Here is an 18612-nt window from a genome sequence, read left to right as displayed (position 1 = left end):
TGCCTTCTGTTCTTGTGAGGGGAATCTGGATGCTGAACAATGTTCCAAAACAGATCACAGCTTCGACATTCTGTTCTTAATATAATAATAAGTGTTAAAATTCCTAGCTTCCTTTTTTTATTTGGAATTACAGGAAAAAAACAACATGTACCCCCTCAAACCCGTTTTGGCTAGGTTCACCAAGTTCCCTACTCAGCTTTCTTTTTTATTCACAGAGTGAACCATGCTTAATCATTTATTTAAATATAGCCTATTTAACATTTTCAAGTGAATTAAAATGTTGGAAATCAATAACCGTGTCATGCAATTCAGCAGATTTGTTTTTTATTGGGTCATTTTGCAATGCGCTTGGGACTGCTGAACCTCTTGTTTGTCAATATCTCCATGGCAATCTAAAGGGCAGCTTCCCGAGGAGGTAAAATGACAACCAACGACGCTGACATTTTAGGCGATTAAAGTAACACAGCGCAGGAGAAACAAGGTATTTTTCAACATGGATAGCAACATATATTTACTGTAATTTGATTGAGTGTTTCACACAGGAGTTTTCTCTGTTCTCCCTCACCCCTCTTTTTACCTCTTCTTTCATACATCCCTATTGATGAGAGAAATGTTTTAACCAGTATGTCTTGCAGATTTATGAGGGCCTGTGTGTTATTGACTGGGTACTGGCTGCACATTAAGCACACACACATACAGACACACTCGCAGCCAGGCTATGCTACGTATTACCTTGGCGTTTTCTAATCCTTGCTAGCTGCTGCTGTTCAATAACCTATTAGGCAGTGAGTGGACATGCATGCCAAGTCCCTCTCTCGCCACAAGCATCCATCCATCAAGGCAGGAACACCCACAGACACACACAACCATACATACTGAAAAATGCCCCGGGCACCACCGAGTGCTTCTCTATGCGGGTACTTTAAACTTTTAGAAACAAACATGGATGATCCATTTGTACAGGGCAACAATAACACAATTGACCACTTGTCCAGATACACTTCTCAGGCGAATGTTCACACTGTAAGCTCATTTCTTAAGGCAACACATGCTATGACGACATTTTTTAAATTAAATTGGAAGTGGTGAAGACAGCCAGAATATAGTTATCAATATTTCCAATTTAAATTTGCAGACACGAGGCTGGAGGAATATTGCACAGACATCATGTCTCCAGCTTAGAGTTTTATGAGTATATTCGCCTCTTCTTTATTGCATATTCTATTTCTGAAGTGCAGGACAACAGGATTCTAAAAAGCTAGGTTGTCAATCAGTCCAGAGTATGGATGTTTGAAGAGAATTGGACACATCATTGAAGGCGTTGCCCTGTTCATTCTTACGACAGTTGTTCAACTGCGTATGAAGAAAAAAAAAGTTTGACTTCCGATTATGAAATTCGCATGAAATTACCAAGATCTACCTGCGATCTTCCCGACCATGGGCTTATTGAGCAAGCACACGCTTAACCTTGCTTCCAACCCCTTCATCCAGCCTCGTTCTCTGGCTCATTCACATAAACGGAAAAAGGAAAATAACCCTGGATTGGCTTTTAGTGCATTTCACAACTTTGTGGAACTAATGATCAAATTAAGGGTTGTTCAAGTGTTTTTGGCCCAAATGGCATCACGTGACGGACCAGGAAGTTATAATCCCACAGTTTGAAGAACAATAGCAAGACTCAAGAAGTAAATGGTGCTACTAAGTGCAAAAAATAAGAACTTGTGTATTCCATTTGTTTTCACTTGATGATTGGAAATTAAATGAATAACTTATAAATCAAAATTGAGCTGTACCAGAAAAAAAGATGAGATTCTCATTCCATTCCATTTTTATCTCTCTATGTTTTCTCAATAACTATTCAGCTGATGTGCATTGATTGCTTTCCAAGGAAACAGGCTTTGTGATTTGCAGTGAAAGCCCGTATATTCATACTGTACACATGTATGTGAATGCACAAACACAAGCCCATCCACACAAGTTTGCTAGCTAACAATGGAACACAAACCCAATGGCTGTGGCAGATCAATACAAGACAAGGGAACAGTACAACTCTGTGTAGGTGTGTGTATGTGGGGGTGGGGGCTGTTTGAAAGTCCCATTATGGTGAACTGAAAAGGACTAGGACAACGGCAAGCATGTCCCTATAGTGCCAATAAGCCAACCCACGATTGTAGCTTAGCTCACTGTTCTCTGGCAAGGGCAGAGGTTGTTTGACACAGATGTCATTTCAAGTTGGCTGTACAATGCATGACAGCTCTCTCCTTCCCTTATACATCAACATGAACCGTTCCTACACTTGTCACTGGTCTTTCCTTCAGTCTTTAATCTTGGTGGCTGCTGGGGAAACAGTCTCAATTCTCTATATCAAGCAAAATATGTTTTTCGAATACATCTGAAGTAAAAGAAACAAGCCATGCAGTTACAGAAAAAAAGCCTTATCTATAAGGTTTGAATGGGTTGTTTAAGTTTTGACGTTCGAGAGGCAACAAGTCATGTTGTCAGCTAAACACTTCTCATTTAGCTAACTGGTTGGTCTTGCTTTGAGCTGCCAGGCTCAATCGATACTCAGTCAATGGTTTTCAGACTGAAATCTTGCCACGAAAAATTACCTTCTGAGATGTAGTCTGGCTTTGTGACGCTAATCTGTCTCTATCCCGCCTCTTCTCCCTCTCTCTGTTATTATTTTGCAATCACTTCCTTTCCCCTGCTACTCACCAGTCGTGATACACACCATTTGGTATCTTTCCGCACCCCAACGTTCCCAGCTTTACCTAAACATAAGTCTGCACACCTCCTCTCTCTCCATCCATCGAAGCTACAGTACTTCCCACTTGTCATCCTTGCAAAGCTACCTCACATCCCTCCATATCCAGCAATCCTTCTCTTCCATCTCCTCTTTATCTTCCCAATATTGCTCCCACCTTTCATTCAACTCATCCCTGCTCCTGCTTCCTTTTGTCTGCTCTAATTCCTTTGGTGACAGTTCATCCCCTGTGTCCTCTTGACTGGAAGTACCACATGTGGTCCCAGGGCTGATTGGGTGTTTTTAGAGAGGTGATTGGGACAGGAATCAGCAATTGTACAACAAAGACTTAGTAATGAAGTTTGAAGTTTCCTCTGGGCATGTCAGTGTCATGGTGATTCGTAGCAGAGAAAGATTCAAAACACAAATGTATTTTGAAAAGCCCTGCCAGACTCTGCAGAAGATTAGATTCCACATTGTTATAAAAGATAAATATCCTTCAGTCTCAGTTTGATTATGTTGTTGGATATGTATTGAGAAAAAACAGACAAGCAGGGCAGTACTTTTGGACTTGTGATTAATTATACTGTATCATATACTTCATTCCTCTTCCAACAGTTCAACAGGTTCAGCCTTTTTATCAACTGGTACAAGCAACTGTAGGGAGATGTAAGTCTCTGCTGTGAACTTTTGGGTGTGTACCTTTGGCATGCAGGTTAAGCCAGCAACCATGAACACAGCAATGTCTGCGACCGGGGTCCTTTATTGAATTTCCCTCTCCTTTGTTTTCTGTCATCTCTCTACTGTCTTTATCTAATGAAGGCATACCCCATTACATCATTTAATCTAACTCTGTGTCTGAAACAATTAGATGTAAGCGTATCAATCATAATGGATCATTATTGCCAACCATTCTCAATCATCACAACAGTTGTGTTTACTGTGTGACTCATCCTCTTTCAAAGTAAAACTTAAGGTTCATTTCGGTAAAGCACTAAGCATGTTTTCATTATGAAAAAAAGTAAACTCATGTCAAAAAGGGACATCCTCTGCCTTTGGCTGCATATTTGGGCTGTGGTATAAATTCACAGCTTGCTACTCATAAATGTGGAGTAGAAGCAAATAAATGTGGGTGAACTCTCAAAAAACTAAGGAGTAGAGAGTATTATACAAAAAAAAGTCAGCAAAAGATGAAAACTCTGCTGCTGAGGTGAGTCAAACTAAATGATGAACATATGCAAATCAGAGAGTCGTAATTTAAGTACTGTCGGATTTTGCACCTTAAGAGTTGTACATCTAAAGAAAATCAACTTCCTGTCTATTACTCATCATTTTAATGTAATCGTTTCAAAGCTTCCAATTAAATTCCCGGTTTCAAAATATCAATTTTGGTAACACTTGTGAATACACTACTAAGCCATAATTGCAGTGATATAGCCATTCTCTGGCGACATCCATTTAATAATCAATACATTCCCAGCCAATCAATAGCTTTGGTTTAAAGTCATTAGCCCTAATAGTGGTATGATCTAATCACCAATTAACTAATCAATAAGTGTTCAACAGCGTGGAAGATAGATTAGGACGAACGGATCCTTTTACAGGTTAATGTTTGTATTCGTGTACATGTGTGTGTTCACACATGCTTGTTACACTCTGTATGGTACTATCAGAGAACACTGCACATTACAGACAGAACAGAGCAGAATCAGCCCAGGGCAACAAGAAACAATCTGTTCCAAAGATCCCTCTAGAAAACTTTCACATCATGCACTCACACTTACACACACACACACAATCAGGATTTGCCCTCTAACCATTCTCACGTTAAAAAAAAAAAAGAACACAGTACATCCGGGCAGCACCCTGGACATTTAACGATATTTCTATCTATTTTTGTCTTAAGGCGTGCATGAAGCATCAGTCATCTTTGGTAACACACATTCACACAACCAGAGCGGTGCAGAACATGAAGGGTAGAGAGGACAATAGATGTGCACATGCAGTAATAAATGTGCACATACGGTACACCTATAGGAGCCAGCCCGCCAATGAGAAAAAAGGGCAACATCAAAAAACACAATCCATATGCCTTTTCATTTTAAAGATGATGAAATCAAAGACTTTGGGGGGGGAAAAAAATTTAAAGAAAGAAAAAAGGATAGACACAAAGATGTCTAGCATTATCTCTTTCTTCTCTGCTTCTCACTTCAAAAGACGGGATATGAAGAATTTACAGCAGTGAATCTTTAAAGCACTCATGGGATGTACTCAAATCGATGCTGCAGGCGAAACAGAAAGAGTTGGAGTCTCAGTATCCAATGTTCTCTATCATCTAGCTGCCAAATGTCAAAATGGAAGCTAATGAAATGACGATAGGTCGGGCCATTACTAGGCTCATTTTCTTACACTTTTGTTTGTGTTTCGCCTTTTCTGACACCGCGCTCTCCTCTCAACACTTTGTCTCATAAATGTTTGTCTGCCATTTTCCTTCCTTAACACATCCTGTCCCTCTCTACATCTCCGCAGAGACACAGTTGAATGATAGGCAGAAAACTAGACAAAAGGACGGGAATACAATAGGGAAAACGGCTGAAGTCTGACAAGCCAGTAGTAGTCACAACAGGTCGTCTCTGCCTTTTTGCGACAGGACAAATTTCAAACAGGGAACACTGAAACAGGTCTTTCTTTTCTTATGTATGGCCAATTTGAAATCACAGAATGATAAAATAAACAAAAAGAAAAAGACGCAGAAAAGAAAAGAAAACACAGGTCAGATACTCACGAGAACAGTCACGACTCGTAGCACCACTCCTCTCATGTTATTTTCCAATTTCCTGTCCGTCAGCGTGCCGTTCAAGCCATGAACTGGGTCCCACGTTGCCAGCTGTAATGTGAACACACACACACACAAACATACAAGTTAGATTCACAGACATCGTGGACAGCGGGTGGATTGGGTTTACTGAGCTATAAATGGTAAAAGGGAAAAGAGGCAAATGCACCTCAGGCACACAATATCAAGACATTAAAATGACATCAATGTGACCCAGACAAAATACTTATTAACAAAATCAGAGCTGAAATGAGATGTTAAAACCTAGTAACAAAGCACAGTAGCCTTGTAGCTGTAAAAACAAATATCTATCTATCTATCTACTTAATACCTTATATTTCCATGTTCTACTTTCTGTAATGCCCGACCTTTGAAATTTATTTTCCTGAACAAACCAGGGTTTACGCCAGGTGCACTATGCACTGTACCTGTGGAGATGATTGCAGTTTCATTCAAAGGGGCTTTATGAATCTGACCCAGGATTCTGTCTATCAAATATACTTCCAGTCTTTTCCCCCTGACCACATTATTTAAGCCCCAAATCATATTTTCTTCATGTGCTGCCTTCTGCTTTCAATAAGATATTGTTTCAAGATCAAGCTGCTTTCCCTGTAGAGGTAGTAGAAAAAAAGAGTTGATTTAGCTGTCTGCCATCCAAAGACAAACACGCACAACCCCACACGCGTACTGTGATACACAGAACATTGCATGGCTTGATTTGTGCTAGAAGAAAACACAAATACACCAGAGAAGCCGAGGGCATGTTGCAAAGGAAAATATGGGATAATCCATTTCTCTAAAGCCTGACGTTACTGTTGAATATGTTATTCTCTGCCAGTTCTGATCAATTCCCTTTTGGGACTAGTACTTACTTTGACACTTAGCTTAACTGGCTTCTGTTTTACGCCGTGGCATTTAGCGAACATTTCATTTCCTTGCTGAAGTTTTGTTGACAGTGTAGAAAGCAACAGTTTAACCCGCTGCAACTGTTAAGCTAAGGTAAGGAAATCATATCTGTGCAAGGCCACACTTCAAAATAGCTTCAGTTCATAGAGATTCTAATGAACCAGTACATGTTCATTTCTTCTATTCTTTTTCCTTTTTACTTGTTTTGATTCTCTGGTGTTAAATTAGTCTTTTAGACATATTTTCAGCATCCTGTCTACAACTTAGTTATTTTACTTTATTTTATATAGGTCTATATTTTATCCAAATATTTGACCTTGTGCTATTAAAGTCTTAGATTTCCATTTTACTTTTACTTCTGTTTTTCCTCTTTATACATTCATAATCAATAAGCCTTGTTGAAGGGATACTGAGATTCAAGAGCCAACGGCTGCTTCGTTGTAATTGTTGTGTATATGATGGTAAAGACCTTGAAACCAGTCTCAAAACCAGCACTGATCCCCCTTCACAAATGGATTCCCGGGAGAACAGGGCAATATGAAGTGTGAGCTTGACCCTCCCTATGCACTTGCAAGTTCGTGCTCGCTCATTTGTCAAGTTGACTTTTGAGACTTTGGAGGAGGAATGGAAAACATATGGGCTGATGTCTGACTCTGTTATCGTCATAAACTGCCCTGAGAGTTAACGACGCTCATGTTCACGTCTGTAATTGTGTATATATTCAGTTCACCATGCACCAAAAACTTAACAAATTCTTATTAATAGATTGAATTTGGTGACCTCTAGTAATTTCCAACATAGCACTCCCAACTTGAGTTTAAATCTAATCAACCATAACTCAAAACACCAGTGTAGATGTGCAGTGCCTTTAAAAGGTCGAGAATTACATCCCTATAAAGGCCCTGCACAGCCATTGTCCACCCATCATGATTATACCTATTCTCAGGACTGAGTAAGCTAACACATTTGATTGACACTCTCTGGTTCCTTTTAGCTGCATTGCACCTGTTTATGGCGGAGATGTGTCATTTTTTTAGTACATCTAGTCCGGTGACATCATACAATTCCCCGCAAAGCTCTGCTCACCTTTATTGTGAGCAGATGTCTAATCTGTGAAAAACCTGTGAGGATGTGTAGGGAGTTTAACTCCAATGAATCCTTATCATGTCTTATTCTAATTATCATTAGAACATTGCTGCGATTTCAAAATCACTGATACTCTGCTTGTCTGTCTGCATTAATGTAACTCACATAGACTCAGCCAGGTAGATCATGTTACATGTTATCCTCGTTTCAGCCTGGGAGGGGAGATGTGGAGCTAGAATCTGAATCTGGCTCCTCTCCCACACATTCAAAATCTGTACCAGATATTTTAGTTTGTTCTCAATTTTATAACATGCAGGAAACAGAGGCATTTGTAATATGTAGGTTCTCTGAAGATGAGCCAACTTAGCTTTATTCCATAACACAGACAAAAAGTGCTGTTGTCTTCCGCTCACTACAATCAGAGCAATGTTTGAATGTGTGTGTGTGCACCCTTCTCACGACTCACATGTGCCTGCTACCCTTCCCGGTTTTCTGACTGTACATGTGGTGTGTGTGTGCAAAATGCAAAAGATAGGGAGTAAAGACAAACAAGATGCAAACAGGACACACATACGATGGCAGGAGATAACGTACTGTAACACTAAATACAAATGTAAACACTAGGTTGAAAGGTCAAAAAAAGGCACTGAATATATATATATACTAATCTACATTTTGCAAACTGGACGGAGCAGTGTGCTACTCTCTGGCTCTGTCCAGAGACCTGCTAGTGATTCCACAATTTACCAACCAGCTTAAAAGTTAGACACAGAAACTTCTTGTGTATTGAGGATTGTTTTTGCATTGTTTATTCATGGGAAAGCTGAAACCTTCACTGTACATTTACTGCCACTAGACAACTTCCCTGCTAACCTTTCGCTCTGCTCCAAACACCAACACCTGTCTGCCGTGAGCGCAGCCACCGTCTCTGTCTTTCATCCTCAACCACACACATACTCGCAGCGCACACACACAAAGCACTGCCCCATTGAGCCACCATCATTTGCATGTGTTGATGGGAAAATAGATTAAGAATACTACCGGATTAATGTTTGTGGTTTACGTGGTCCTGTAAATCTGACTGAAGCAGTTGTGTTATATAGAACTGTCAGTAAAATATCTTTTTCAAAAAGTGTGAATCACTGCAACCACTTGAGGTCCATACAGTCATAAATGAGCACAAAAAATATTAGGCTGAAGGGTCCAGTTGTATGTAGGATTAACTGTGGCCAGACAGACAGACCCATCACATAATCTCCTGCCAGGCTTCTATATGGCTAAGAAAGAGAGACAGGTAGAGACTTGGAGCACGTAGCAGAAAAAACAAGATACTTCTACTATCTGGTGCGCAGATAGACATTGTAGAATGTGCATTTACAGCACAGCAACACTGGCAAGGTGCTAATTTTCACAACTATACTGTGACATAAGATCAACAGGAAACAGGTACACACAAAAGTACATGCTTGTTAGCACAGAGACCCACACGTCACACATATAAACATTGCAAGCTCACAGGCACAAAAAAAAACAGGCAACAAAAGCAGGGACATGGTTGCAACACCGGCATACAATAGCCCTGCGTTGTCTCGTTTGTCCTTCAGTAACGTGCGAGTGGCAAACTCGATATGAACACCAAGGTTGGCTTCGAAAAGAATAAAGTTTTGCAAGACAGAAAGTTATATTTGACCGTACCATACACATAGAATAAGTTTTACAAACCAAAATAGAAATAAATTAAAAGGTCTGTGGCAAGTATCTGTTACAGCTGAGTTTAGTTTGGTTGCGGAGAAACAGTAGTGAGACCAGTCATCCTGAGTGGGATCAGGAAAAGTGTTTGTGAAAACAGGAGTAGATAAATAAAGCATGACAAATGCAAATTGAAATGGTGTTGTAGAACAGTCAAATAGGGAGGGTTTGTTTTATATATCAGTGTTTCCTACACTGCCCTTGGAAGACAATAATTGCCTTCTGCTGTCATTTCACCCTTAAGCAAGCAACTTAATATTAATTCCTCTGGACTGTGTGAATAAGCAAGAGTTCCTATAAAAGGCATCAGCTTTAGTTTTTATTGAGGTCACTTTTTGACTGTTAAAAGAGAATATGAAGAATTTCAGCAATGAACATTTTGCAACGGCCTGTAATGAAAAGTAGTCTGTGCTGCATTTCCCGTGGTGTTTAAAGGCAAGTCAATAAAATGAGGGGAAACACATCAATCAAAATTGTCAAGCACTACAGTCATCACGGAGGCTATCAATCAGGAGCAGGCTGGTTTTGTTTGCAGCTGTATGGCAAACACTCAGTCATTCACAGACAGACGGCACCACGTACAAATGCACACACATTATGCATTAAAGGGAAATCTAATTTTACTCTCCTACCCTCACTACTGATTGTCCAAGGTACATGGCGAATTTTGAATATTGAGATTAAATACATTTGTAAACATCTACGGTACTGTATGAAGAGTGTCTTTTGGTTCAACTACCGTATTTTCCGCACTATAAGGCGCACTTAAAAGCCTTTAATTTTCTCAAAAAACGACAGTGCGCCTTATAATCCGGAGCGCCTTATATATGGATTAATTCTGGTTGTGCTTACTGACCTCGAAGCGATTTTGTGTGGTACACGGCGCTCTGTCAAAATGTTTTAGTACGACTTTGGTAAACTACAAAGCCGCACCGCTTGCAGCATTACGGCTACCGTAGTCAGGAGCGTCGCGGAGTAATACATACTGTGCTTCACCATAATATTACAGTGTGTGTGTATAAGGACCCCAAAATGGCACCTGTCAAGAGACGCTACGACGCGGACTGAAAACTCAAGGCTATCAGTCACGCAGTAGAACATGGGAATAGAGCAGCTGCGAGAGAATTCAACATTAATGAATCAATGGTAGGAAGTGGAGGAAGTTTGACAACTGACTGTTTTGTTTCGCTTAATGCGCCTTATAGTCCGGTGCGCCTTATATATGAAAAAAGATCGAAAATAGACCATTCATTGACAGTGCGCCTTATAATCCAGTGCGCCCTATAGTGCGGAAAATACGGTATTCCACTGTTGCACACAAACACACACACACACACACACACACACACACACACACACACACACACACACACACACACACACACACACACACACAAACACACCCACACACTAACGTACACACACAATCATATGTATACAATATGCAATATGAAGGCATAAGCCTTTTAAAGGCCAATCTGGGTACATCCTACATTATTTTCAGTCAGGTCTTAAGTAATTATAAAAAGCAGTGGATGGCCAATATTTACACTTGGATTCCACAATACCTCTTGGATCTCTGCTTTAATTAACGACCTCATTCAATCCTCTCTTAGAAAATATTACTTTTATAATTCTGCCAATGATAGCCCCCTGTAAATTGAGCCTAAACCCGTCGACATAACTGCAACTTCTCAGTTATTAAAAGCTATAAATCGTTTAATGCCTTCTAACATATTTATTTGATATAGTTCCATTTCTCAACAAGTAAGAGGAATATGCTATTATGTGTAACATTATATAATTATTATCACCATGCTACATAATCTGAATACCAATATTTCCACTCTATATTCATATTGTTTTGACTTGACTTTAACAGGACAGTGGGAGGAGCGTTGCATGTGAGTGTGTGTGTTAGCGTGTGTGTGTGTGTGTGTGTGTGTGGACGAGGAAAAGTGAGTCTGGACCTAAAATGGCAGCCTGGCTAGCAGAGTGGCCCACTGCCTCTGCTTATCTCCACAGCTCCAGATAAGGCCTCATTTCCTCCCGACAGTATGAAATAAATGTGCATTTGTATGCGTGTGTGTTTGTGTGCATGCGCGCATGTTAAGTGAATGACCCACTGTGCCTAGACTCTTACCATGAAGACTGAGGCTTCAAAACACTGCCATTAGCATCCCACAATGCATTTCTTCCTATTTATCATGCACTATCTCTATTCTCCTTTCTTTGCTTCCCTCTGTTGCTCATTTACTGCTCTCTGGTCAGTCGTTCTTTTTGATTTGGACACAATTCACATTATTTCTCCCTGTTTCTGTGACTCTCTGCATATCTCTTATCTTAACACTATTTTCTCTGCTACAACAATTGCTTTTATGACATGAATCAGACCAACATTTTCTAGTATGCAGTCACCCACAAAAAAACTGTTATAAGCGCACTTCTGGTCCCACACCTTGGTCTAATAATCAGATTAATAATAACGAGCAATGACAATCCTTATGCACGTATGTGATTACATTCATGGGCTTATTTCACTCCCAACTTAGATCCGACAGGCCTGATCATACTTACTAATTATAATATACTGTACAGAATTTATGTAGGAAAACACTACCCACTAAACTATAAGACACCAAATTATAAGACCACATCACACTTTACCTGCTGCATTTACTAGTATTTTCTTTTAACTTGTAACTAAGTTATAACTAAGTTACCTACTAACTAATAAATAAGGGTTAATTAGCAACTTAAGCTAATGCTAAACTGATTAATTTCATTTATTCATTCATTAATTAATTTCATTAGCCACAACAATCAAATTCAAAGCTGCTTTTACCTTCAAATTCAAACAGTAGTGTGCCGCCAAGCTCCAAGAAGCAAAAACATTGCTTGATAAACTCACACAGGACACATGCCAGATTAACCGAAAGTAGGCACAGACACCTACCTAAACACTGGGCTTCGGTTGCTAGCTTCTACATTTTAATATTCAAAGGGCTATCACACACTGAAAGGATTTTATAATTTCGATTGAGGTCTAAGAGCCCCAAATAAAAAAAATACAACTCACTTATAGGCAGTTGGGATGATTAATAAAGTTCAGTGAAAAAAAGCAACTCTCCCAAAGATAGAATCCGATGAAAATTGATGCCATCAAGGGCTTTGCTTGGATATTAAGATGTTTTTGCTGCAATCTTTTGTGCTTCTCTTTTGCACTCCTTCTGCATTAGATTCGTCACAACCAATTTGATGGAAATAAAGTGAAAACAATATAACATGTAGCTTTTTGGGGTTCAGAGAGCTTTATGTGGTACTCAGGGGGGATCTGTAAGAACAGATAGATATTCAAGCAAACATTATGATACAAAAAACTGTTGATTTATTCATGCCACTTTCACAGGCAGCATATGTTGTCATCTTGCAGAAGTGATAAGTGCAATTTTGTATGACTCACAGCAGGGCATCATGTTTTTTCATCACGGCTTAATGTTAGTTCATCTTTGTTTGTTCATTGTTTTCTCTTGTCATTTGTTTTCATTAACTTTGTTTAGCAAACTTTGCCAAGAGTATTCATTTTTTTTATTTTTCTTCAGGGAACGATGGTTTGTACAAATGGGATAATTTGTTTTGTGGATATAACACAGCTTTTAATTACTGCTCATAATCAAGCAAAAATAATCAATACGGCTACTTGTTTGGGTTGATAGAAGTAAAAAAAAAAATGATGTAGAGATTGGGAGAGGAAAAAAAATGAAATGGTGAGATTGTGAGCTCAAGGTCAATTAAGTTGAAAGACACACAAACACACATTGACTGAAGTGTGTGTTATTCAGCATTGCCAGGCCACAGCGAACTGACAAGCAGCCTATATTACTGTAACACTGAAAAAGGGGGACATACTTTAGTCACCTTCCCACCTCCACTGTCATCGTGACCACCCAACACTTTAATATACTGTACACACACACACACACACACACACACACACACACACACACACACACACACACACACACACACACACACACACACACACACACACACACACCTACACACTTACACCCACAGACCTCGGGCACTTCAAGGGATGTGTAACAACACACGTTTAAAAGTAATTGGAACATCGACCGGTGCTGTGTGGGGGCCCAGACGAGTCATTTACTGTTACAACAAAGCCTTTCACTCTAAAGAACTTACTTTACTACACTTACACACACACATATATGGACACACAGGCAAACAAAAGTATCCTCTAGCCTAAATGGCATCTTACAATCACTGACGATTGTTGCGAGGCTTCATCCGTCTCTCACTTTCTCTCCCTGATGCAAACACACCAAAGCACACTGTGCGACAAACTGTGGCTTTTGGTCCGATTGTTACATACATGACTCGTGGCTTTTCAAAACACAATCGATGGCAGGTGACATTTCGAAGCAGTGGAGCAGGGGACCGTGTATACAGCACTGAAAGATCAGCAGCTGTGACAAAATCAGTATGTACAGGAAGTTTTAAAAAAGTGAAACTATCAGAAAAGTATGAATAAATGTCAAACATTCTGTCCTACAATGCCTCAAATTACTGCTGGTACACAAAAGAAGCAACTCCCCATGAAATTGGATGCGGGCAATTGATGTATTAGCCGTCGTACTTCCTCTCACCCCACATCATCCGCTCCCCCAGTGGAGAGATAGATTTGATTATGGGCTTTTTAATGCAGCGCAATATTAAATAGTTAGTGCAGACTTAAACTCTTATCTCCTGGTAGTTTATCTGCTTACTCTTTACCAACAGCTAGAAAAATACAATATGAGTTTGTTTTTTTATATCCCTTCATTCATCTGTTTTCTTTGAGCTAACCTCGTTTCATCTGCCAAACACTGGTGTGTCGCTTGCAGCCTCTGTAGCTCTGTAACACTCCTTCTGTTGTCTCGGCAAAACACTCATATGTCTGCCATTGCATTAAAGAGACAGCAGCCAGGCACGAACACAGACAAGCTGCTGAGCAGTCTCACTACTTCTGTCTCCCACTCGCCCATCCTCCACCGTCACTCCCCCTCCACCTCCCCTGCTGATGAGCAACATGTGTGTCAGTGTGGTCTCCAAACAGCTTGCACACCAAGCCTTCCTTCTGTCCTCTCCCCTCTCTTCCTTTCCTTCAGTCCTTCTTTCAACCCCCCCTTTGTCTCCATCATCTAACAGCTTGTTGCAGTAAGCAGTCTGCGCTGCACTTGTATTAGTGCTCTGCACCACCGGCTGCCTAATCTCCATCACATAGTCTGTGTGCCCATCCACCCTGTTCCCTTCGTGAGAAGTAGTTCCCTTCCCAGCATGTAGACTTTCTGTTCTATTCTGCTGTCTGAACTTGTTTCTCCCTCTCTCTCATCCATATCCCCTTTCCAAATAATTGCACAAACTCTTTTCTCTTAATTCCTGCCCTTTTGACTCACTTGTTTTATGTGATAGTTTTTGTTTTAATAGTTGGTATGATGAAATTAGAAAAATATAGAAAGGTATGCCCTATTACAATCATTATGCCTTTGATAATGAGACTACAACCTGGAAAGCAATTATATTTGAAAAAGCCACTTAGGCAAAGTTCTGCCCAGCTGCCTAATTGGAATTGGATTCCAGGAAAACAATTACAAGAGCAAAAAATATTACTGGGAAATTACTGATAAACTGTGTAATATGCAAGCTAATAATGTAAAAGGAAATAAGGTCAATAAAATAAAAAAAAATTCATGCAGGTTTGCATTATCTCTTCAATGCACAGGGGAAAAAATGACTTTGCAATCTTAAAAATCCTTTTAAAACTGCACAGAAAAGCTGTCAGTGGATGCCCAGGCCCTTTGTCTGTCTCTTACACACCTACATCTCCACACAATTCTAAAACAAATAAACTCCACTAATAATAGATAATAATATATATATAATAATATATAACTAGTATTTTTCATTCTAACTGTGTCTCTAAGGTTTTTCATTAGAAAATCACTTTGGGAAGCGTTACTGTCATCCAATCATTCAACTGCCTTTGGAGGAGCTCCACAAGGACTGAACTTCAAACGGAATCATTGATGACACTTTGCTCTCATAGGGCCTTACTGAACAGTGATGCTCATAATTTCCACTTCTGATTGGACTGGCCTACATGAAATTGATTATGTGCCTAATTTTGTTCTGTGTATATGAGGGTCTTTTGTGGCTTGACATGTTTGAACTATCAAAAGCCTGACTTGAATTTTTCTACACACCCCTAGAATGTTTGGAGATTACTTTAGCACATTGCAATTAAAAACTTTGGTTAGAGTAATTGTCAGTTGATAAAGACAGAGCAGTTACCGTTTATTCAGTTCTGATAGCTCACAAGGATTATATTGGAAATCTAAAGGTTCTGAAGTAGTCGTGTGATTATCATTCAGCCAGCCAGCACTCTATGTCTGCTTATTATCATCAAAGGAATGTCAGACAGCAGGAAAGAGTGAATTGAGATGTTCTCGCTGTGCCCCAGCACATCTGGTTGACACAGCACTTGTCGCCAGGTTAGATCTTTATCAATTGTTGACTTGAAAAACCTTCCTTGCACATTCATAAAGCACATTAAGCACGTAAATACTTTGGGATTTTAAGAGTGCAGATTTCCTATCTCATGACTAGATTTAACACTTTGCAGTTGTATGCAAAATGGTCATGTTGCAGATAACATCCATGTCTGTCCAAAATTTCATCACTTCACCTTCACTTATGAATTCTTGAGTTATGGCTAAAAACATGTTTTGTGAGACCACCAAATTCTAATCGGTCATCCTTGCATGCAAATGAACCTTTATACCAGTGTCTGGATTTGGTGGTGCTGTGTAATGCTATGTTAAATGTTTTAATGGAGCCCTTTGTGAATATGTGGTATTTCTCTAATGCACAGCGGTAGCGAGCATATGGGAGCAGTGGGAGTAGGGGAAAAAGAAGAAGCAAGGCGGAGAAGAACAGCGTGAGAGCTGGAGTGTATTGATGATAGATGTTCTCAGGACCTAAAATAATAAAGTGTACATTCTGCCGGATCACTCATATACTATCATTCTCCCTCCCTATCACCCACGCACAGACAGCAGTCTATACAAACCGATCATTACGATAGCGACAACAACAGGCTGGGTTCTGATTTCCCAGATGAGCTGCAAGCTGTTTTATTGCTTGCTTGAATTGGTGAGGAGATGTGTGTCTGTGGGTGTGCATGTTATGGTGGGTTAGATGGTGTTTTTTGGTGTATGTATACACAATTCCAATTTCTGCCTTAATGTGCTTTTAAATACCAAAATTCAAATAAGTAAATTACTCAATAATTAAATAGCATTATCTTTTAATGCATTGTCTGTCTGCTTTTAATTGGTTGTGTTTTATCAAGTATTGCCTTAATAAAAAATATAAATCATGAACCCAATGGTGTTCCAAGAACATCTCTTTCAAACCAATTAACCTCTGCGTCTGAGATATGTTTGGCAAATTAGCATACATGTGTTTTTGCAAAACTAAGCTCTGTAAAAGAAATGCATTTAAAAATTATAATAAGGTGTTAACAGAATTTGTTTATCTCAGGATGTGTTTATAATTTTTGTCTCTCATGCTCTCTTTGATGGGAGGGGAGAAAAGATGGGGAGAAAGTGGCAGGCAGAAAACGAATGGGTTGAAACAGTACTTATAGAAGCCAAGACTTGGAAAACAAACTGGGGTGAAGTCATTTAAAAAAAAAAAAAAAAAAAAAAAAAATAGTTCTCTGTCACTGCTTTCACTCTCCCCATAGGAAAATGAGGTAAGAGATGCCAGACAGTGCAGTGTAATGATGAGGAGACAGACGGCAGACTGCTGAAAGGTTGAGGATCCAGTGGGGAATACAAGTTCAACTTGACAGGGGTTACCTGAAAAGTTCTTCGATAGCGTTAACTGGAGGAAAAGTTTAACCAACTTTATTTGCCTGTAGTCTCTTTCACTTCCTGTTACTCTCGTCTCCTTTCCTCCACCTCTGCCTGTCAGCCTGGTGTTTGGTACAAATGCAGGGAGGGAGGCGTATGTCTCTATTTAGGTATTTAGGTCTCTCTCCTCTCTTTGCAGTCATGCTCAGGGATGCATATAGATCGCTACCCTACTCCTGTGTGGTCGTGTGTTTACAATTTCAAAACGTGTGGCCGGGTAAGTCCTGTTCCTCTCCGGTTACATCTGTTTAACAAGACCTCACACACATATAGCTGAGGAAGCATGCAGGCAGAGACTGCACTTGGCTGAAAATGTATGCACATCCACACACACACACACACACACACACACACACACACACACACACACACACACACACACACACACACACACACACACACACACACACACACACACACACACAGACATGAAGATGCATGTGCAGATGAAGAAGTAAATCCATAGGGACTATTAAGTGAATTTAAGCGCAGCAGGAATAATCTAAGTCATTAAATTCCACTGGGTTATAAATTATACATGCACATATGAAGTGAAATATCATAATGGAGTGAAATGTAAAATGTGCCTTGGAATTGTGGTTTTACACCCTCATAGAGGCCGCACGTAACATGATTTTACTTTTGTCAGCAGACCGTTTTTAATCGAATGTGTCAAGGGATAAGTGGAAAAAGTAATATTCAGATGACTAATCCACTAACGTAGACAGGCTTCCGTTCAGCCTACCACAGGTGATTTATATAGCATCTTCAAAAAAGTATGAGCATCCATCTGGCTCACCACTTAAATTTAGTGAATCTCTATCTTAGGGAAGCAGAGGGCCATAATCTTGCCGAAACCCTTTTGCAGGTTCTACATAAAGCTCACTTACAAACCTTGAGGTAGATGGATTTCTGTTTTATAAGTCTGACTGCACAGGGGCAGTTTTACTATTTAAACGTCTTCTTTTTCATTGCCACTACACCAGGTGATTGCAAAATTGGAAAGGTGATCCAAAAAGCATCTTACAACAGGGAGAATGATTAAGAAAATGTAATCACAAACAGCCTGTATTGGACCTAAGCCGATAATGTGTGACTTTGCCTCCAGGACACACACAGTACTTGTCTTTAAACTTCAAATTGCTGTGGATTTGTTGCTTGCAATCTCAATACCACCACCTATCGACTCCAGCATTAAACATTACTCTTAATACTCGTTTTAGTTTGATTTCTCAGTTTGGTCTTGTAGTCTTGCTGAGGGAGTAGAAAATGAAATCTAGCAAGTCAATTTAGACAACGTCAGCTGCACTGCA

At 39.8% G+C, this 18612-nt stretch overlaps 1 protein-coding gene across 1 annotated transcript in view; it reads right to left on the bottom strand.

The window, feature by feature from the left end:
• The window catches only part of grid2 (glutamate receptor, ionotropic, delta 2), a 442237-nt gene that overhangs the window by 96100 nt on the left and 327525 nt on the right, over window positions 1-18612 (bottom strand). Inside the window, exon 9 of the mRNA XM_054611388.1 lies at window positions 5529-5630. Within this exon, the coding sequence (XP_054467363.1) occupies window positions 5529-5630 (102 nt within the window). The remainder of the gene's footprint in view (window positions 1-5528; window positions 5631-18612) is intronic.

This window comes from Anoplopoma fimbria, chromosome 13 (assembly GCF_027596085.1).
Source record: "Anoplopoma fimbria isolate UVic2021 breed Golden Eagle Sablefish chromosome 13, Afim_UVic_2022, whole genome shotgun sequence".
NCBI classification, from domain to species: domain Eukaryota; kingdom Metazoa; phylum Chordata; class Actinopteri; order Perciformes; family Anoplopomatidae; genus Anoplopoma; species Anoplopoma fimbria.
Note: the sequence above shows the minus strand (reverse complement) of the source record. Positions and strands in the feature narration are given on the sequence as shown.